Source organism: Pongo abelii, chromosome 18 (assembly GCF_028885655.2).
Source record: "Pongo abelii isolate AG06213 chromosome 18, NHGRI_mPonAbe1-v2.0_pri, whole genome shotgun sequence".
Lineage (NCBI taxonomy): Eukaryota > Metazoa > Chordata > Mammalia > Primates > Hominidae > Pongo > Pongo abelii.
Genome location: NC_072003.2, coordinates 32,947,308 through 32,966,670, shown reverse-complemented (window position 1 = coordinate 32,966,670; position 19,363 = coordinate 32,947,308). Strand labels below are relative to the sequence as shown.

Sequence of the window (19,363 nt, the reverse complement as noted above, 5' to 3'; positions counted from 1 at the left end):
GGGGCAGTAAGCAGTCAAAAAATTAAGGCAAATCCTCCCGGCACCAGAACCTCATGGGAAATGTTTATTAAGAGTTTGGTTCCTGGCCGGGCACAGTGGCTCACGCCTGTAATCCCAGCACTTTGGGAGGCCCAGGCAGGCAGATCATGATGTCAGGAGTTTGAGACCAGCCTGGCCAACATGGTGAAACCCCGTCTCTAAAAATACAAAAATTAGCTGGGCGCAGTGGTGCACGCCTGCAGTCCCAGCTACTCGGGAGGCTGAGGCAGGAGAATCGCTTGAACCCGGGAAGTAGAGGTTGCAGTGAGCCGAGATCATGCCACTGCATTCCAGCCTGGGAGACAGAGACTCCATCTCAAAAAAAGTTTGGTTCCTGCCACCACATCAGTGGTTGCTGCCTCACTGACATTCTGGGATCTTCACCCCGTTCCCTTGGACTTGACCTTGAGAAAGTGGTTTGATGCCGACTTTTATTAGGTATGAAGACCCACGAGGAGAGTTTTGCCCCTCTGATAAGGAGATCGGGTGGCCTTTAGCACAGATACCTAGGGAGACGATGCGGAATGACTTGGCATTTACTCAAGAGCCCAGGCGAAGGCCACTCCTGGAAGGGGACCGCGCTTACGGAGGCCTGGCTGACCTCCACCCGTGACCGGTGCGGCGCTCCTGAGACTGGAGCTCTCCAGGGTCGCAGGTGGCCGCGTCTCTATGATGCAATATCCTGCGTTTTTCCCACCCTCGCACCGCTGCCCTGGGCCATCGGCACTTCCTCTGCGGCCCCATGTCCTTCCCCGCCGCAGCCCGCGCTTCCACCAGCGTGCCCGCTGCCGCCAGCCCTGCGCCCGAGGTCACCGTTGCGGCCCGCGTCTCCGTCTCCAGTCCGTCCTGGTCCAGCAGCGGTGGCCCCGCCTAAGCCCCGGGCGCCAATGGGGCCCGAAGGCGCCACCACTGAGAGGCACGCGGCCCCTACCGTGGCCATAGCCCTGTCGCCGGCGCCTGAACCAACACCGCTCCGCACCGGCTCTGGCGCCAGCCCCAGTTCCGCCTCGGTGAAGGATCTGCCCGGGGCGCCTGCAGCGCGCTGAGCCCAAGGGCGCCGCTCGGTACACGCCGCACTGCTCCCGAAGCCGATTGCAATGAAGGAAGTCACCCAGCTGAGGTGTCACGATCTGTGCGTTCCAGTGGTGTGGGGGTGAAGCCGCTGAGAAGCGGCCCGCAGGATCCAGTTCAGGCTGGCCTTTGGCCAGCGCAACCGGGAAACCAGCTCTCCCTCCGAGAACCTCCTAACCATGTGCGGACCAGGAACTACACTTCCCAGGATGCAGCCCGAGGAGTCCCGGCATCCCCAGGCCATGACAGCCAAGGGCGTGGTCAGACCGGGGTCCGTGAGAGCAGGACAGGCGGCTCCCCGGCGACCACCACGCTCTTCCCTTCAGGCCCAGTCCGGGATCCCTGCCGACCGTTAAGTCTGAGCCCTCCCAGGCTCACACCAAGCCAGCAAAGTGCTGCTCAGCTGCTGCAGCTAAAATCGGGGGACTACATTTGGGGTGCGAGGCCTGTCTACTCTGGCTACAGGCCGAGGGTTGAACGTTTATTCATCACAATTAACAGCCTATACAAGCATCTCTAGAGCAGAGGCTGTGGGTCCAAACGGGCCCCTGCAGTTCCAACCCTCTGGCCTCTCCAGGCGCTGCCCTCACAGCCGATGGAGCATGGCTGGGCAGGCAGACAGGACACAGGCTCAGTCACAGGGTGTCAGGGGGAAGCTCTTCTAGCTGGAATGATTGGAAGTTGGCCCAGCGGCTGGGGCTGGTCTGTCCCTTCCCCTCCTGGGAAGTTCCACCTCCACTGTAGTTAAGGCCACCAGGATGAAAGCAGGGTTAGGTCCAGGGACCCAGTAGAGCCTTGGGATGCATGAGGTGGGGGTAAATGGGCTTGGGAGAGAAGTGGAGATTGGGAAGGGGCCTGATTAGAATAGAAACTGATGATGTTGGTTCAGCACCTGCAAGATGAGGAAGGTGACTGCAGCAACCTTAGAGCTTCCCAAAGGAAGCGAGTGATGCCCCCATCTGCCAAGAGGGTACCTCCTTCAGCCCTTGGCACAAAAGCCAGACCAAGGTGTCCAAGGAACTCCACAGGACAGAAGCCCTGCCAAGGTTAGGGGGATGGTGGGTGAAGGAAAGTCTTCCTGGGGCCTGCAGCCCAGTCTCAAACAAGGAACAAGGACTGGTCCTCATTTGTGAGCCAGTAGGCAGGGAGCGAGCCTTTCCTAGGGTAGGAGATCACAGCCTGGGGAATTTTCCTTAGGGTTAAGATGCATCCATGGAGACAGACAGGTTAGGGCCAGTTTCCGGGAAGCTCAGTCGAGTGCTCTGGGCTCCTCAGGCCTCTCAGGCAGAACTTTTCTGTAGGGCAGTGCCCCCTAGGCTGCAGCTCTGACCTTTAGGAAAAGATGGAACGAAGCTTGGCTGATCCCACGCCCACTAGCATGCACCAGGGTCCCCAAACCAACTAGATGGGCAGGGGCTGGGCCCATGGGGTCCGGAATGGAGGGTGGGGCCACTAGACCTGGGGTGGGGAGGGGCTGGGGGCACAGCCCCCAGGGTCCATGGTGTTCCAGAGTCCCCTGAGTTTCAGGTTCAGCTGATGTAGATACGATGGAAGTCGTGGGCACCAAAGGCCGCGTTGCACTTGGGGCACTTCCTCTGGCGGGCCTCATAGCGGCCCCGCACGCACTCGAAGCAGAAAACGTGGAAGCACTTGGTAAGGACTGCATCCTTCTTGCGGGTGTTACAGCAGGGGCAGGTCAACCGCGCCTGGGCCAGGCAAAGGCATCAGCTTGGGAACAACTCTGACAGTGCCCAGACCCCAAGCTGACAGCAGGAGGAGTCCAGGCCAAGCCCACCACACTGGAGACTGCACCTCATCCTCCCATAACCCTGGAGGTAGGGACGAGCACTCTATGAATGAGCAAACTGAGGTGCAGAGGCCAAGGTCTCAACACTAGAAATCAGCAGAGTCCGGACTCATCACTGGGCAGTGATGGCTATCATGTGTCCCCTCAAAAGGACAAGGACCCACAGGCCCAGCCTGGACTCTGCCTTGGGGCTTCACCTCCTGCCCTACTGGCCTTCTCTGGTGAAATCCCAATCTTGTCTACCTCTTCACCTGCACTTGCTAAGTCACAGCTGGAATGGCAATGCAACTAGAAATCTGTTCTCTCTACCCTCAACTGGGCCCAGCCTCGGCACTGGCCAGAGACCCTGCCGTGGGTCCCTTCTTAGCCTGAGACCTCTCTTCCGCCACCAGGAGGGTCTCACCTCCAACTCCAGACATGGATTGACTCAACTCAGCATCCCCCAACAGTGCTCCTCCAGCCTGCTAAAATCCCAGCCCAGCCTGCCGCCTCAGCAGCCTCCCTGCCATCACTCCTGTCTCCCAGGACCCTATGCACCAGCACTGAACAGGCTCCCAAGCCTGCCTCTACCCCATGGCTGCCTCCAGCTGCCTCTGCCCTTCAAGGCTCAACTGTTTCCAGGGGATGACCAAGTCATATGTGGTTTCCACCTCTGCCCCTACTGACATTCCCCAAGCCCATTCTCCAGCCAAGCCCTTCTGCCTTGAGCGCCTTCCCAGCCTCCCAAGGGGTCCCACAGGCACCTTCTCAGCATCCTTTGACACCATCCCATAGAACCTGCTCCCCCGCAGGCCTCCTAACCCCCTAAATGGTACTGGCTATCCACCTAGTTTCTCAAATCAGGAAACCAGGAGTCCTCCAAGTGTTCCCTTTCCCTCACTCCATGCATTCGATCCATCCCCGAGTCCAAGCAATTCTGCCTCTGAAATGTCTCCTGAACCCATCTACTCTGGTTTCTGCCTCAGTGACTGCAATACCATAACAATTTCCCTGCCTCCAGTCTACCTCTTCCAGCCCAAAACCAACAACAAATCTAACCACATCACTCTCCTGTTTAAAACCCTTTGAGGTCTCAATCTGGCGTACCACACCCTTCAGGAGGTGACACCGCCCAACCTCTCCACATTGGCTCCTCTGATTACAACCTCCGGTGCTGTCCCAGCAACCCCTCTGCTCAGGCCTCCGCATCTGCTGTTCCCTTTGCCTAAAGCCACTCACCCCCGTTCCTCACGGCCACGTCTGGCCTATTCTTCAGGTCTGCTGTGGTGACATTCACTCCAGGAAGCCTGCTGACCCCAGGCCCAGGGGAAGGGCCTCCCCTGAGTCCCCTCAGCCCCTCTGGCCTCTGCCATCACATTACACATCTGGGATGAGAGAATTACTTGGCTGCCTCCTCCCCTAACTGACTGTCAGTTTCAAGAAGTCAGAGACCAGGGCCACTTCCTAGCCTCCCAACCCACACCCAGCCAAACACCGTGCCTGGCTCACGGTACATGTACAACAAACAGCATTTGACTCTGTGACCACTGTGCTGCCCACTTTCTGCATCCCTACATTACTTCCAGGGTCCCCAGACTCTCCACTACGGTCTCAGCAATCCTGCATCTACAATTCCCAGGGGGACAGGGCACAACTTGGCCCACAGCCCCACCTTGTACTCCTTGATCTCCTCCTGGAGGATTTCGTCGGCATCCGCGTAGACCTCCACCTTCCTCTGCTTTTCCAGCTTGCGCCGCAGCCGTGAGATGTCCTCCTGGAGCAGGAGAGGCCTGGCTAAGGGCAAGGGTCCTCAACCTTGAGCCGCTTGCCCCCAGGATAGGTCCGTGACCGTGGACCACCCTGGCCTGGCCCCTCACCCCTGCACACACCTGAGCCCTCTTGAGGTTGAAGCTCTCTTTCTCACGAGCAGCCCGGCTCTCTGCCAGGCAGGGCTGGATCTCCCGCAGCCGAGTCTGCACATGCTCCAGCTGCACTTTCAAGTCCTCGGCCAGCTGGGCGGCTTCTACAGCCTGAGTGGGGTGGAACAGGAAGGAGGCACTGGTCTGAGCCTGGTGACTCAGGCATGTGGAGTCATGGCCCACCAATGCTTGTTGCTTGTGTCCAGTGCCCCAGTGACACCTGCCCTGGAGCTGCTCCTGCCTCCTGAGCCCTAAAAGCCCTCCCCTCCTGTTCTCCCTCTCCAGTTCCTCCCATGTGATGCTGTTTTTTGGGGGGGTTTTTTGGTTTGTTTTTTGTTTGTTTTTTTGAGACGGAGTCTTGCTCTGTCCCCCAGGCTGGAGTCCAGTGGTGCGATCTCGGCTCACTGCAACCTCCGACTCCTGGGTTCACACCAGTCTCCTGCCTCAGCCTCCCATGTAGCTAGGACTATAGGTGCCCGCCACCACGCCCGGCTAATTTTTTCTATTTTTAGTAGAGATGAGGTTTCACCATGTTAACCAGGATGGTCTAGATCTCCTGACCTCGTGATCTGCCCGCCTCGGCCTCCCAAAGTGCTGGGATTACAGTTGTGAGCCACCGCGCCTGGCCTGCTGTCTGGTTTTTGAGCCTTCACAAGGCTCTCCTCTCTGCTCCCCTCAACTTCCCCACCACACACGCAGCTCCCCTGGGCCTCAGCTCAAGTGTCACCTCCTAAAAGGCTCCCCTATTTTTGACAGCGCCTCAGATTCCTGCACAAGGCTTACTGTGACATGCACTATTTTATTTGGTGGATTACTGGCCTGCTCTGCCTGCCAAGACCTGAAGTTCCAGCTTTGACTGAAAGGCAGGGACCTTCTTGTTCCCACTGTCTCCACAGCAATCAGCGCAAGGCCTAGTACAGGGATGTAAAATATACTGCTTAAATGGGCCAGGCGCGGTGGCTCACACTTGTAATCCCAACACTTTGGGAGGCCAAGGCGGGCAAATCACGAGGTCAGGAGTTTGAGACCAGCCTGGCCAACACAGTGAAACCCCGTCTCTACTAAAAATACAAAAATTAGCTGGGCGAGGTGGCAGGCTCCTGTAGTCCCATCTACTCAGGACACTAAGGCAGAAGAATCGCTTGAACCTGGGAGGCGGAGGTTGCAGTGAACTGAGACCGAGCCACTGTACTCCAGCCTGAGCAACAGAGCTAGACTCCGTCTAAAAAAAAACAAAATAAAACAAAAAAAAAACACAAACATACTGCTTAAATGAATGAACTAACTGGAGAATAAAACAGCTTCAGAGGAAATGGAAATCAATGTTAATCTTAAGCCTTTAGCCAAAGCTAGACGTTTCTTATATTTAATACAACTATGTGACAGAGAACATCATCCCCACTTTACAGTTCACCAGCGAGTGGTTAGAAGGTAGAGCCTGGAGTCAAGGAGGCTTGGACCCAAATATTAGGGCCACCCCCTCTTGAGCAGAACAGTACACCTCCCTGAGCCTCAGTTTCCTTATTTATAAAATGAGGCTAAAAACAAAATCCGGCCAGGTGCAGTGGCTCACGCTGTAAACCCAGCACTTTGGGAGGCCAGTGTGGGCGGATCACAAGGTCAGGAGTTCGATACCAGCCTGGCCAACATGGTGAAACCCTGTCTCTACTAAAAAAAATACAAAAATTAGCCGGGCGTGGTGGTGTGTGCCTGTAATCCCAGCTACTTGAGAGGCTAAGTTGGGAGAGTTGCTTGAACCTGGGAGGCGGAGGTTGCAGTGAGCCGAGATTGCACCACTGCGCTCCAGCCTGGGCGACAGAACAAGACTCCATCTCAAAAAAAAAAAAAAAAATCCATCTTTTGTTTTTTTTCCCTAGGGACAGAGTCTCGCTCTTGTCACCCAGACTGCAGTGCAGTGGTGTGATCATAGCTCACTGCAGCCTCAACCTCCTGGGTTCAAGTGATCTCTCACCTGTCAGCCTGTCACTCGAGAAGCTGGGACTACAGGCACGTACCACCACACCCAGCTAATTTAAAAATTTTTTTGTAGAGATGGGGTCTCACTATGTTGCCCAGGCTGGTCTCCAACTCCTGGCCTCAAGCAAACCTCCCGCCTCTGTTTCCCAAAGTGTTGGGATTACAGACGTGAGCCACCACGCCCGTAAACACCATCTTGATAAGATTAGTGAGACTGAAATGTGACCAAGCATGTCAAGTACTCAGCATGTGGTCTGGCACATGTAAATGTTCAATATGTGTGAGCTGTTCTGTGACAGCCTGGCTTCACCTCAGGCTATTGCGTTGGGTGCTCTGAGCAGAACCGGAAGGTGAGGAGGTGAGCCAGCAGCCCAAGCTGTGTGTCCCCCTGGCCCAGCCTCACCTTCCGCTTGTTGAGCTCCAGGGCTTGGCTGCGCAGCGTCAGCTCCTTCTCCACACCCCCGAGGCTGCCCTGCAAGGCCCGTTCCTTCTCCTCCAGCTTCTGCACAGTCAGCAGCTGGGCATCCACCTAAGGACCAGAGGAGGACTCAGGGCCATGACCCCCCCCTCTCCAGCTCCACCCTGCAAGCTGGGGGAGGCCATACCTGGGACTTGAGGCCAAGGACCTGCTCGCCCAACTCATCCTTCTCCTCCCGCAGCAGCTTGTGAATCTGGTTGGCCTTGATCCGCTCTGACATTAGCTTAAAGTTGGCGTCATCCTTTTCCCGCAACTGCTGTAGCAGGCGCCCGTTCTGTTCCTGCATGTCCTCAAAAGCCTGACCTGTCACATCCATCTCTGAGAGCAGAGCCTCCTCCTCCTGCAGCAAGTGGGCAGAGACAAGATGGAATGTGGGAAGTGGACAGGATGGCTGTGGGGGAACCATGGGAAAACTCAGCGAAGCACAGAACCACAAAGGGGACCCAGATCATCAAGGTGCTGCAGGCACTAGAGGCACCAAACAGGGTATGAAGGGATCTCTCTGCGTTCCAACGCGAGGGCACCACATGGGCCGCACCTGCTTGGTAGCACCCAGCTTGCGCTGCAGGTGTTCTATCTGCTCCTCTGCCTGCCGAATGCGCCGCAGGGCATCCTCATCCGCGATCTTCTTGCTCTCCCTTCGATCCCTCTCCTCCAATTCCCGGATACGGCTCCGCAGCTCATCAACCTACAGCACAGGGAAAAAGAAACTCTCTTGACACTGCTTCCTGCTGACCTAGGACTCTGCTCTGCCTTTCTGCATGCCCCACAAGCTCCAGCTGCCCTCACCTCGGCCTTGGCCTTGCGTTCCGCTGCCATGAGCTGCACCTTATCCCGCTGCTCCTTGGGCGCTGACTTGTACATATCCAGCAGCAGTTTCATCTCCTTCTGGCTCTCCTGGGCCTTCCTGGCAAGAAGGTACAGGAGGAAGTCTTGGTGAGTGGGACTGGAGGCCACCTGGCAGGGTCAGGAAGGAGACAGGAACAGAGCCTCACTTGAGCTCTGCTCGGAGACCCTTGAGGAGTTCTGATTCCTTCCGCTTGGCTTCTTCCACCTTGGCCTTCTCCCGATCAGCCCTTGAGAGAGCGGAGGCTACAGGTGGAGGTCCGAGGCTGGGACCTTCTCGTTCCCGAAGCTCCCGCTTGGGCCTGGCCTCAGGTTCTCGGCCCCGGGAGGAAGGGCCCTGGGCCCCAGGGGTTAAGCCCTGGACATCCTCTTCAGAGGGGACCAGCTCCTCCTTCTTCACTGAAGTGGTAGTAGTGGTGGTGCCAGGCACTGGAGCCATCTCCTTTCTGCTGTCGGGGGTACTGACAGGGCCTGGCCCACCCTCCTCTTTCCCTGGGGCTGGGGCACTGAGGCCAGAATCCTCTGGGTGGCCCAGGTTGGGGGTGGAGTGGGTAGAGCCACTGGCCTGGGCCCGGAGCTGCAAAGGCAGAGAGGAAGAGGGATGAAGTCAGATGGTGTTCACTGGAGTCTAACCAAACCTTTTCCCAGGCAGGCCCCTTCTCACCTTGCCAATCTCAGCTTGTACTTCTCGAAGCTTCCGCTTGTATCGCTGGGCGTCCCCTTTTAGCTGGTGGTTGTGGTTTTGAAGACTACTAATCAGGTGGCGCATCTCACGGTTGATGGGCCCTGGAGGAGCATCAGGAAGTAAAGGTGTCAGAACCAGTTCCTGGGTTAGGACTCCAACCCCTCAGTGGGGGAATAGGCTATGCCATCACTCCCACTGTGCAGGAGGGGAACACTGCGGCCTCAACGGAGCATGAACTCATCAAAATAAATAATGCTAACTTCAAGGAAACTCACCCAAAATTAACTTGACACTGCCTATTCATACGACTTTTGCTAATGTAGAATATGTTGTGTTTTTTTTTTTTTTTTTTTTTTTAAGATAGAAACAGTGTCTCACTTTGTTGCCCAGGCTGGTCTCAAATTCCTGGCCTCAAGTGATCCTCCCACCTTGGCCTCCCAAAGTGCTGGCATGAATCACTATACCTGGCCTAGATTTTTTTTCTTTTCTTTTCTTTTTATACATCCAATTCCCTTTAATAGAGAAGGTAACTGCAACATTCACAAAAGTCAGTCAACTTCTTCTAGATTCTTAAACATCACCTTCCCAGTACATCTCCCTGGCCTCCTATCCAGAATTGCAACACTCTTTCTCCTGATACTTCCTATTTTCCTTTTCTGCTTTACTTTCCTATTTGTCACGAGCTAACACATTTTCCATTTTTCTTCGACTAGTTCGTCTTCCTCTAGTCTGTCTTCTATCAGAATGTTGCTCCACATGGCAGGAATTCTGTTTTGTTCACTGGGATAACCCCAAACCCTAGAACAGAGCCTGGCTCATAGGTGGCATTTGATAAATCTTTGTAACACAAGTATCTGACAGACAGAGACGTCATCAGACCAGAAGAATGAGGACAGGGCTGACAGCTCAGACTCTGCATGTGCCTGCTTCCATCAGCCACCCCAGCTGGCGTGACCCTCACTGTGCCTGGAAGCCAAGCAGTGCAGGCCCTGTTTTGCATAGGAAGCCGAGGCTCTGTGAAAAAAAAGGCTTTAGCCTCTTGCATCTGGATAAGCAGCAGCCCCACACCAGGGCCCAGCACTCCCAGATAAGGCCCCACTCCGCCTTATCCTCACCACATACCCGCCTGCTCGTTGGCCGCCAGATTCTGCTCAAACTCGATGCGCAGCATCTCATACTCCTTGCGTACCTGGGCCAGTGTGTCCTCCAGCTGAATGACCTCTGTGCGCAGCTTCTTCTGCAGCCCCAGCTCGTCGCTCTGTGGGTTGATGTGTTAAGGACCCACACAGCCCCTCGGTCCCACCTCAGGACTCAGTATCTTAGGAAGAATCTATTCCCCAAGGACGCCTGGCTGGCACACAGGGCCTCGGAAGCCACAAACACCTCAACACTAAGGGTCTGGCCCTTAGCCCAGCCCTAACGCCTGTTCCAGGGCCATACCTCCATGTGCTCGATGTGTCGCAGATGGGAGTTCTTGGTGGCCAGCAGCAGGCCCCGAGCCTCGTCTAGCTGGGTCTTCACTTGCAGAGACTCGTTGTAGAGCAGTGAGAATTGGGCCTGCAGCATGCGGTACTCTCCCGTCTCCCGCACTACCTCCTCAGGAAGGCTCCGCAGGGCCACCTGGGGCAGGGATGCCCAAATGGGATCAGCAACAGGATTCAAGGCTCAGTCCCTCCCTTACAGGCACAGGCCCTCTCAGCCCCTATGGCAGCCCACCTTGAGGCGCTCATTTGTCCGCACAGCCCCCTGAAGTTCGGCCTGCAGTTTCTCCAGCTCTGCCATGCGGCTGTTGGCCAATTCCTGGTTTTCCTCTAACTCTGCATTCAGCATCTCAAACTAAGGAGTGGGAGGCAGGGCCATGGGAGGCAGGGCCAGATGTGACAGCAGGCCTCCCTTACATCCCCAGCATACACTCCACCCCAAGCACCCCGTGCAGGGCAATGATAGATTCTGACACCCCAAACCAAGTACTCTCCTAAGGGCTCCCAGAAAAATGGGAGAAAATTCAATACTGCATGGTTGGTGCTGGGAACTAAGGTTCTTAACTGATGGGGAGTCACGGAAGCATTCCAGGAAGGCCTAAAATGCTAGTAAAGGGGAAAAAGGGCACAGTGACCACCAGATGCCAACTGACTCCAACTCACTCCTATCTCTCTCTTCTGTGCTTTATCTTTGTGGTACTCATAACACACTGATAACACTATTTTACTGATTTCTTGTCTGTTACCACAAGTAGAACCTAAAGATATATTCTTTTATTTATTTCTTGTCTGGTCCATGAAAGTTTTGACCTCTATTTTGTTCTCACCAATATGCCTAGTGCCTAGCACTAAGTATTCAAAAATTTACTCAACAAGTATATGAATGCATGAAAGGAAGAGCAGCAGGAGTGACCAGGAAGGGCCTCGGAGATGGATGTTTGTCCTTTGTCCTGAGGGGAATTTCAAGAGTGCAACAGAGAAGAGGTTGTGAGAAGGGGTGGGAGGAAGACGCCACTCACCTTCTGCATGCTGAGTGTGATCTGGCCCCCCTGGAAGCCTGAGGAGCTCCCAGATACATAGTAGCCAGAGTTAAGCTGTGGAGAGAAAACAGGCAATGGACGTGGAGGGGAGGAGCTAGGGCCCAAGGGCCCAGCCTTGCCTCACCTGCCCCAGCACCCCGTCCCACCTGCTCTAAGGCCTCTGCCAGGTGCTTATTGAGCTTTTGCTCTCGCTTCCGCAGCTTCTCGATGTCCCACTGCAAGTCCTCCACTGTTGTCTCCATCTCCAGCACCTTGGTCTCTGCCGATGTCACTTTATCTTGGAGCTCGGAGTACTGGGAACAATGAGGGAGCAGATGCTTGGATGGGGGACTTGGTTCCTGAGGTCCCTGAGTGCCCATTTAACCCAAATCCTACCTGATTCTAATCCCACCCCCAAAGCCCCCAGCTCCTCACCTCCAACGAGATGCGGTGGTGTTTTTCCTGCAGCTGAGTGGCCAAGTCCTGCAGTCGCCGGTTCTCACGGCCCAGCTCTCGGGTGCGTGCCCGAGCCGCCTCACTGAGGGGCTCACTGTCCCCTGGGAAGGCAGGGCCCAGGTAAGAGCCCAGCTCAGGGCAATGGGGCAAACAACTAACTCATTCTGGAGTCTGCTATGTGCCCAGTGTGATCCACCAGCTGTCTTGCCCATTTCTCGTGACAAAGCCAGGAGTCTTTATCCCCACTGCACAGAGAAGGAAACTAGCTCAGAGAGAGGAGCCACTTTCCCAGCATGTCCAGGTGAGGGTGGCAGAACTAAGGTGGGAGAAGCCTGTCAACCTACAAGGCCTGAGCCCTTGAAGCTATGCCTTGCGGATCCGCAACCCACACCAAGTGCTCCAGAGGGGCCTCTGGCCAAGAGGCTCTACCGGCATCAACAACTCCTCCAACCCATCTCTCTAGCATTCAATCCCGGAATCAAAGTTGGAACCCCCACCTACAGCCTAACCTACCTCTTCCGAGAACATGGCTGATTTATTCCTTGGGGAATTCTGGCCGCCCTTGGACTCGGGCATTAGGGGAATCGGGAAGGGGTGCCATCAAGATGCAGGTGGGGATGGACACCTCTTGGGTATGGGCACAAAGAACCCACCTCGGCTGTACACTCGCTGACAGAGTTCCTCCACCCGGCGCTGTAGGCGGTCTGAGGCCTCTACCACACGAGACACAGCTGCCTTGGAGAACTCCATTCGGCCTTGCAGCTCCAGCTCCACCTCCTCACTGCTGCTGGCACCCAGTGCCACCACAAAAGCCAAGGCCGGCTCACTGAGAGGGGGCCGCAGCTGCATCGGCAAGGGGTCTGGAAGGAATGGACAGACCCTCATGAGGATAACAGCAGCAGTTACTACCACTCTGTACCAAGTTCCAGACTGAGCCCTTCAATACTCATGGTTCACTTAATCAACACAACCTATAGTGCACTATTATCTCCATCCTGAAAGTGAGACAAATGAAGTTCCGGGAGGTAAAGTAATTTCCTCAAAGCTACAGAGTTGTGTATCACATCCTCAGGGAAGCTTCCTGTGCTTTCCCAATATAAATTAGAATCACACACACATGCATGCACACACAATCATTCCCTTTCAGGAGCCCCAGTACTTTCTGCTTACTATGTTTATAATTTCCTCATTCATAGCAAGTACAACACTCATTTCTATGAAGCGTCAAATACATAGTTAATACTCAACCATAATACTGTTTTGAAACAAATGGGTGTCAAAACATGACTTGCTCTATAAACCAAGTTAGTCAGAGTCCAAAGCCTGTGTTTTTGTGCACTGCACTTTACTGCCCAAACATGAAATCCATTTCGTGGGGAGTAGTAAGGCAGGCAATTCAGGGGCCCAACACCAAAGTCCCCTCCTCCCCAGGACTTTTCCCAGAACTTAAGCTCCCCAGATCCCAGGACTCTGGTCCTACCCCTCAGCTCTGATGTCCCCGGCTCTGGGAGAGGAGTCCCATCACATGTTGGCCCCTCCTGGGTCCCAGGTGCCTCAGGCGCTGAAGACAGCTCCCCCTGGCTCTCATGGCATCGGAGAAGGGCTTCCACAGTTTCATCCAGCTGGAAGGAGAAAACATCAAAAATGTTATGAATCCCTTAGTGCTTTCCAACATGATACTCTTTTCCCAGCAGGAGAATCTGGGGATTGGCAGCTGAATCAAGGCCTGGTCTTTGAAAGCAGAAGGTATCCACCTGGGCCCAGTAGCGATTGACGATGAGGAGTGTGGCATCATCTGTGGCCTGCCGCTTCTCCAACTTCTCAATTCGTTCTCGGAGTTCATCTTCACAAGCCTGCCGTTGTTCCAGCCGCTCTGCCAGTTTCTTGTTCTTGAACTGTAGTACCTTCAGGTCCATCTCCTCCTACCAAAGGAAACAAAGGGGCCGACGAGAGGGTCAAGCAGGGCCCACAAACCAATCACAGAGAAAGAAAGAGAGAGGAGCAGAGCATCTGGAATGCATGGGAGATGGGGGTATTCCCACACTAACCGCTAACAGAATCTAAGGAGGCTCAGACAACACACAGCGAAAGTGTCTTGGTTGCGAGGAGGCTCACGTTGTTTCTGCCTGTCCCCTTGTAAATCGTTAGTCTTTGATAAGTCACACGCCCCCCGGGAAGCTGTTTCCCTATCTGTAAAGGGAAGACAGGCGTCGTGTTCTCAGCTTCTTTCAACAGAGTATCCTGTAACGCGGACCTTGCTAAACTTGGGGAAGTGGGTGTAAGATTCCGGACAGTTTGGCCAGAGAACAGAGGGAGGGCTCTGGGAAGTTCTGAGGGTTGAGGCAAGAGCCCACGAACCGTGGAAGAGATGCCTCCAAGACGAATGGGCTCGATAAGAGTCGTGGTGGTCTTCTCCTCACGACTTAGCTTCTTCTCCGGGGGCCCTGAGCCCCCGTCGCCGGCGGCGCGTTTGTTGCTTGGCCCAGACATGGCCGCGGCGGCTGGAGCGGCGCAGGGTCCCCTGAGGGGCGTCAGACGGGAGGAGGCGGTACTTCCGTCACCTGCAGAAGACAGAGAGCAGAGATGTGGGAACGACTGGTGTTCCACAGCCCCAACCACCCTCCACCCCGCACACACCTGCTGGATCCCGTCCCCGCCGGCGCCAGAGCCCTCACCAGCAGCAGGGTCAGCCTAGCGCCGCCATCTTGGATTTCACCGGACGTCACTGGCCCCCCCCCAACGGTGCGCAGGGCGCAGGCGCCAAAGGCAGCCCCGGATGTGAGGAAACTTCTTTATCTTCTGCTTCTATTAGTTACGCTTGGTCCCGCCACTCGGGTCCTCTCGCTTCTTCCCAAACACCTCCTCTTTCTCTCGGTGATTGGCCAAGAGGCAGTTCCCATAGTAACTGACACCGCGCTCGCACTTCCCAGCCTGGAGGACAGCGCCGGCCCTCGTATTAGCAACTTGGAAGAGAGGGCGCCCAGGTGGGCACTCGCAACTTCTTACGTATCTGCGCGTTCTCTTCGCACCCACTGGCGTGAGCCTGCGCTTCCGCCTTCCTTCCCTCACAAGCCCCCTTGGCAACCGTCGCCGTTGAGACGGAGGGAGACGGCCCCACGGATTCGCCCCGCCGCGCCTCTCCGCGCGTAGATTGGCCGGAGCGAGGCGAACGGACCCGGGCTTGGTAGCCGCAGACCGAGCGCTGGCTGTCCTGGAACCGAGGCGGCGGGAGCCCGGGGCGCCCCGCCGCACGGAAGAGCGGCGAGATGCTCAACCGCAAGACCAGCCACTTTTTGGGAATGCGGGTGCAGTCGGAGCTTGAACATCTCTCCGAGCTGCGGCGGGAAGCGGGGAAGGATCGCAGCTCAGTGCGTGGGTCGGCCGCACGGACGCGAGCGAGTGTGCGGACCCAGTCGACGACGACGACGGCGGCGGCGGCGGCGAAAGCGGATGAAGACCCCGGAGCCAACTTGTTTCCGGTGAGGGCGGGACAGTCTGGTCTGCTCGTGAATATTTATAAACCGGCTCCCCCGCAGGCGCCACCCGTCATTATGCTTACTAACGTTCGGGACGTCTCCCCGGCTGCCTGGGCGAGGAGAGGCAGGGGTGTGTGACCCTGGTGGTTACCGTGCTCGCGTAGAGCACCTAGGGCCTGCTGAAGCCCTCCCTCGCCCGCGCCTCTCCTTCTTAGTCCTTGAGATGAGATGGCAAGTTACAGCGCCTTCTCCGGCCCGCTGGAGATTTCGCTACGGGCCAGGACACCACAGCTGCCTTCCCCAATTCGCTTTCTTTCCGCAGCCGCCGCTGCCCCGACCCCGGATCTGCATGTGGTGAGTGTGAAGAGACAAAAGTTACATTGAATATTTGCGTTCTTCCTTTATTGCCTCCCAAACAGTCCTGTCTGTGGCCAGGGCATCCCCATTTTACAGATGAGGCTGAGGCCCGGAGACGCAATTACTCCAGGTGACTGGAAGTTGGCTTTACAGCCTCTCCAGTCCAAAGAGGAGGCAGTGTGAGAAAAAAAGAGCCAATGACAGAATGTAAATGGAGTCTCATGGCCGCTAAGGAGTATTGTACAGAGGGGGCCACAGGGCCACAGGGAGTACTTGACCAAGGTCATACAAGGTAGTGGCAGAGCAGAAAAAAGAATTCAAGATTCCTAACCCTAGGCTTTAGAAATGGAGAGGCTCATAAGAGTTCATTTAGGCCCAGAGAGTTAACGATTTGCATAGTTACACAGCAAGCTGGCAAAAGAGCCCAGCTTCACGCAGGTGGCCCAACTCCCAGTCTCACACACTAGCTGTCACAGCCCTGTCATGATAGGTAACGGCCACCAATACTCTTTTCCTTTTACTATAACAGGAAGTACCTGGACATCCATTCCATGCACCAGCTGGAGAAGACCACCAATGCTGAGGAGATGAGGGAGTAGGGACTGAGGGGGGCACGGGAAGAGCTCTTGGCAAAGGCTGAGGGGTCAGGTTGGGAAAACATGAGGAATGGCTGACTCCAAAGCATGTGGTGGGTGTAGGGTGATGAAAGGAGGCCCAGTTGTCACTCACTCCTCTCTCCCTCCCAAGGGTGCTGGCTGAGCTGCTGGAGCTAGGGTGTCCTGAGCAGAGCCTGCGGGATGCCGTCACCCTGGACCTCTTCTGCCACGCGCTCATTTTCTGCCGCCAGCAGGGCTTCTCACTGGAGCAGACGTCAGCGGCTTGTGCCCTGCTCCAGGATCTTCACAAGGCTTGTATTGGTGAGAGGGGGCAGCTACCAGGTTTGAGCCCCAGGGAGAAGAGGAACCGGGGCTGGCACAAGTGACCATGGGAAGCAGAAGCAGGGGATTTCTGCCTGGAATATGTCATTATTAGTAGTATTATCATACACAAGCCATCAGCTTTCCAATCCACTGCTTCCTTATCTAGAAATTAAGGATACAGCACACATTTTACCGGACTGTTCTGAGAAATAATATATGCAAATATATGCATAGTGCACAATAAAACCTGCTTTAGAATGTTTAATAGCTGAAATGATCTATTTCTTGGTTTATTATGTCACTTCCCCCAGAATATAAGCTTCGTAAGGGCAGGACCTTGTCTGTCTTGTTCAGTGCCTAAAACAGCATACAGTGGGCATATAGTGGGTATTCAATGTTTGTTACATGAGTTAAGGAAACAAGCCAGCGCTGAAACCCAGATCTGTCTGCCTCTGAAGCTCATGGTCATAAACAGCTGTTGAGTGAAGTGAATGAATGGATACCAGAGAGGGCCTCACTGCCGCATCTTGCTTTCCCTACCAGCAACCCCCTTGGGCAACGTGGAGGAGTGCTACCGCTACTTCACCAGTGTCCTTTTTTGCCATGGAGTCAGGGTCAGTTCTCCTGGAACATTCTGGAACCTTTACCCATCCCCAGACAAGGTCTCACCCAGTCTCTCTCACATTCATCACCCTTATCTTCTTGTGAAGACCCCAGTGGGCTCTCCTTGCTCCTGTTGCTGGGCTTTTGGAGGCAAAGCCAGGGCTCCAGAAGGTAGTCAGGGTTCTAATTCCGAGTCACCACCACAGCGGCCTCCTTTTAGCATCGACCTCTTCAAAGAGGAACAGCTGCTGGCCTTGGAAGACTACGTGGTCAACACTTACTTTCGCCACTTCAAGCTCTATAAATACGTCTTCACACCCCAGGTAGGGGGTGGTGGACCATGAGGAGCCACCCTCAACCGCCCCTCCCCTCAGCGCAGGTGCACTCCTTTCAGCCTCCCTCTGCCTTGCTTCCCAGGTGCGGCTGGATCTGTCTTTGACTTACATGGGGCTGCAGCCACCCAAACTGTGGCCAGAGAGTGAGACAGGTAAGGGAGAGTGCCAGGGCAGGGCTGGGCTGGGCCAGGCCTGGGGCCACAGTCTCTTCCTGCTTCTGGTTTGCAGAGAAAGAAGAAAGCAAGGAGGTGGAGGAGCAGGCAGTTACCCCGCGGAAAGAGGAACTAGAGACGGTGGCCCCGCCAGAGCCAGAGCCAAGTGAGGATCTGGAGGGGGCAGGCTGCCCTGTCCCTCTGAGCAGGTGTAGAATGAAGGGTTTGGATCACATCAGGACTTCAGACTTTTTGTTTTTAGTCATAGAGTCCTTTCTCTAAATGATCCCTTATGCAGAAGTCCAAGATGACAGATAAAAGCATAGCTGCAGGCCAGGTGTGGCAGCTCACGCCTGTAATCCCAGCACAGTCTGAGGCGGGTGGATTGCCTGAGCTCAGGAATTTTCGACCAGCCTGGGCAACACCGTGAAACCCCCCATCTACTAAAATACAAAAAATAGCCAGGCGTGGTGGTGCGTGCTTGTAGTCCCAGCTACTCGGGAGGCTGAGGCAGGAGAATTGCATGAACCCAGGAGGTGGAGACTGCAGTGAGCGGAGATCTCGCCACTGCACTCCAGCCTGGGCGACAGAGCAAGACTCTGTCTCAAAACAAACAAAAAAAAGCACAGCTGAGGTGGCTCCAGAGAAATGATCATTAGAAAGCCAATGACGGTGGCTTAAAACCTATATGACAGGTTGATGGGTGAAGCAAACCACCATGGCACATGTATACCTACATAGCAAACCTGCATGTTCTGCTTGTATCCCAGAACTTAAGAGTTAAAAAAAAAACAAAGAACAGGCCAGGTGCAGTGGCTCACGACTGTAATCCCAGCACTTTGGGAGGCCGAGGCAGGCAGATCACGAGGTCAGGAGATCAAGTCCATCCTGGCTAACACTGTGAAACCCCGTCTCTACTAAAAATACAAAAAATTAGCCGGGCGTGGTGGCGGGTGCCTGTAGTCCCAGCTACTGGGAGGCTGAGGCAGGAGAATGGCATGAACCTGGGAGGCAGGGCTTGCAGTGAGCCAAGATCGCTGCCACTGCACTCCAGCCTGGGTGACAAAGCAAGACTCCATTTCAAAAAAAAAATAAAGCCAATGACAATAACAGCCAGCACATACTTGGCAACAAGTGTGCAGTGCATGCCCTGCTCTAACCATTTTACATAAATTAACTCATTTAATCCTCCCTCAATCCTATGTGCTAGGTATCACTATCCACATTTCATACAAGGAAGCTGAGGCACAGATAGGTTAAATAACCTGCTTAAGGTCACACAGCTACTGAGTAGGGATCAGAATTTGAATCTGCAAAGTCCAGCATAGCCACCCTACCCGACTACCTCTCACACAAGGGCTGGCTGACATTTCCTAAAGGGAAACAACATTGCTACCTCTATATCCCCCAGGGGAAATTTGGGGGCTGTGTTTGCCCAATTAGGGACCATCCCCCATTGCCAGACAGCATCTCTCCTCACCCTGCCCCTTCTTCCCTACCCCTGCAGGCCACGTCCACATCCTCCGAGCCTACATCAAGACCCAAGTGAACAAGGAGCTGGAGCAGCTCCAGCAGCTGGTGGAGGAGCGGCTCAAGGCCAGCGAGGAAAGGCTCAGCAGCAAGTTGACTGCACTAGAGCGGCCCTTCCAGCTACCTCCGGGTAAAGGCAAGAGCAAGACCAAGTGACCCCCAGCATTTTCCCCAATAAAGGTCTGGGCCAGAATGGCACCATCCCTGCACCCTGATGAGCACCTTCTGGGCTT

General features: G+C 55.1%; 2 protein-coding genes across 10 annotated transcripts; one reads left to right on the top strand and one right to left on the bottom strand.

Moving 5' to 3' along the window:
- Nucleotides 1-1,541: 1,541 nt before the first annotated feature.
- On the bottom strand, nucleotides 1,542-15,166 carry RNF40 (ring finger protein 40). 6 transcript variants are annotated; one of them, XR_008514327.2, is made up of 21 exons: nucleotides 14,433-14,567; nucleotides 14,116-14,318; nucleotides 13,512-13,679; nucleotides 13,238-13,379; nucleotides 12,411-12,617; nucleotides 11,737-11,858; nucleotides 11,469-11,615; nucleotides 11,302-11,376; nucleotides 10,518-10,637; nucleotides 10,242-10,421; nucleotides 9,924-10,059; nucleotides 8,781-8,902; nucleotides 8,266-8,693; nucleotides 8,060-8,177; nucleotides 7,809-7,958; nucleotides 7,398-7,610; nucleotides 7,196-7,321; nucleotides 4,786-4,926; nucleotides 4,569-4,670; nucleotides 2,569-2,816; nucleotides 1,542-2,440 (listed from the first exon to the last, which is right to left on the bottom strand). XR_008514327.2 is itself a non-coding variant. In XM_054533061.2 (20 exons), the coding sequence occupies exons 2-20, from the start codon at nucleotides 14,245-14,247 to the stop codon at nucleotides 2,640-2,642; spliced, it is 3,006 nt and encodes a 1,001-aa protein (XP_054389036.1). In that variant the 5' UTR covers nucleotides 14,248-14,318; nucleotides 14,433-15,166; the 3' UTR covers nucleotides 1,542-2,639.
- Nucleotides 14,545-19,340, top strand: CFAP119 (cilia and flagella associated protein 119). Of its 4 annotated transcripts, NM_001205008.1 has the most exons (9): nucleotides 14,545-15,236; nucleotides 15,556-15,587; nucleotides 16,120-16,185; nucleotides 16,338-16,507; nucleotides 17,054-17,124; nucleotides 17,320-17,436; nucleotides 17,531-17,600; nucleotides 17,677-17,766; nucleotides 19,108-19,340. In NM_001205008.1, the coding sequence occupies exons 1-9, from the start codon at nucleotides 15,024-15,026 to the stop codon at nucleotides 19,284-19,286; spliced, it is 1,008 nt and encodes a 335-aa protein (NP_001191937.1). In that variant the 5' UTR covers nucleotides 14,545-15,023; the 3' UTR covers nucleotides 19,287-19,340. The 4 variants fall into 4 exon arrangements, with proteins under 4 accessions (NP_001191937.1, XP_054389210.1, XP_054389212.1 ...); XM_054533235.1 differs by having other exon boundaries at nucleotides 14,651-15,236; nucleotides 17,531-17,766; nucleotides 19,108-19,339; XM_054533237.1 differs by lacking the exon at nucleotides 16,120-16,185 and having other exon boundaries at nucleotides 15,008-15,236; nucleotides 19,108-19,339.
- Nucleotides 19,341-19,363: the final 23 nt, after the last annotated feature.

Excerpts from the sequence above, each read along its gene's own strand:
- RNF40 (XM_054533061.2), bottom strand. The coding sequence starts at position 14,247 with ATGTCTGGGCCAAGCAACAAACGCGCCGCCGGCGACGGGGGCTCAGGG. Across the intron at positions 11,616-11,736 it reads ACCACCGCATCTCGTTGGAG|TACTCCGAGCTCCAAGATAA; the intron begins GTGAGGAGCTGG and ends CATTGTTCCCAG. Across the intron at positions 7,611-7,808 it reads AGCTGGGTGCTACCAAGCAG|GAGGAGGAGGCTCTGCTCTC; the intron begins GTGCGGCCCATG and ends CACTTGCTGCAG.
- CFAP119 (XM_054533235.1), top strand. The coding sequence starts at position 15,024 with ATGCTCAACCGCAAGACCAGCCACTTTTTGGGAATGCGGGTGCAGTCG. Across the intron at positions 16,186-16,337 it reads AATGCTGAGGAGATGAGGGA|GGTGCTGGCTGAGCTGCTGG; the intron begins GTAGGGACTGAG and ends CTCCCTCCCAAG. Across the intron at positions 17,125-17,319 it reads TTTTTTGCCATGGAGTCAGG|CGGCCTCCTTTTAGCATCGA; the intron begins GTCAGTTCTCCT and ends TCACCACCACAG.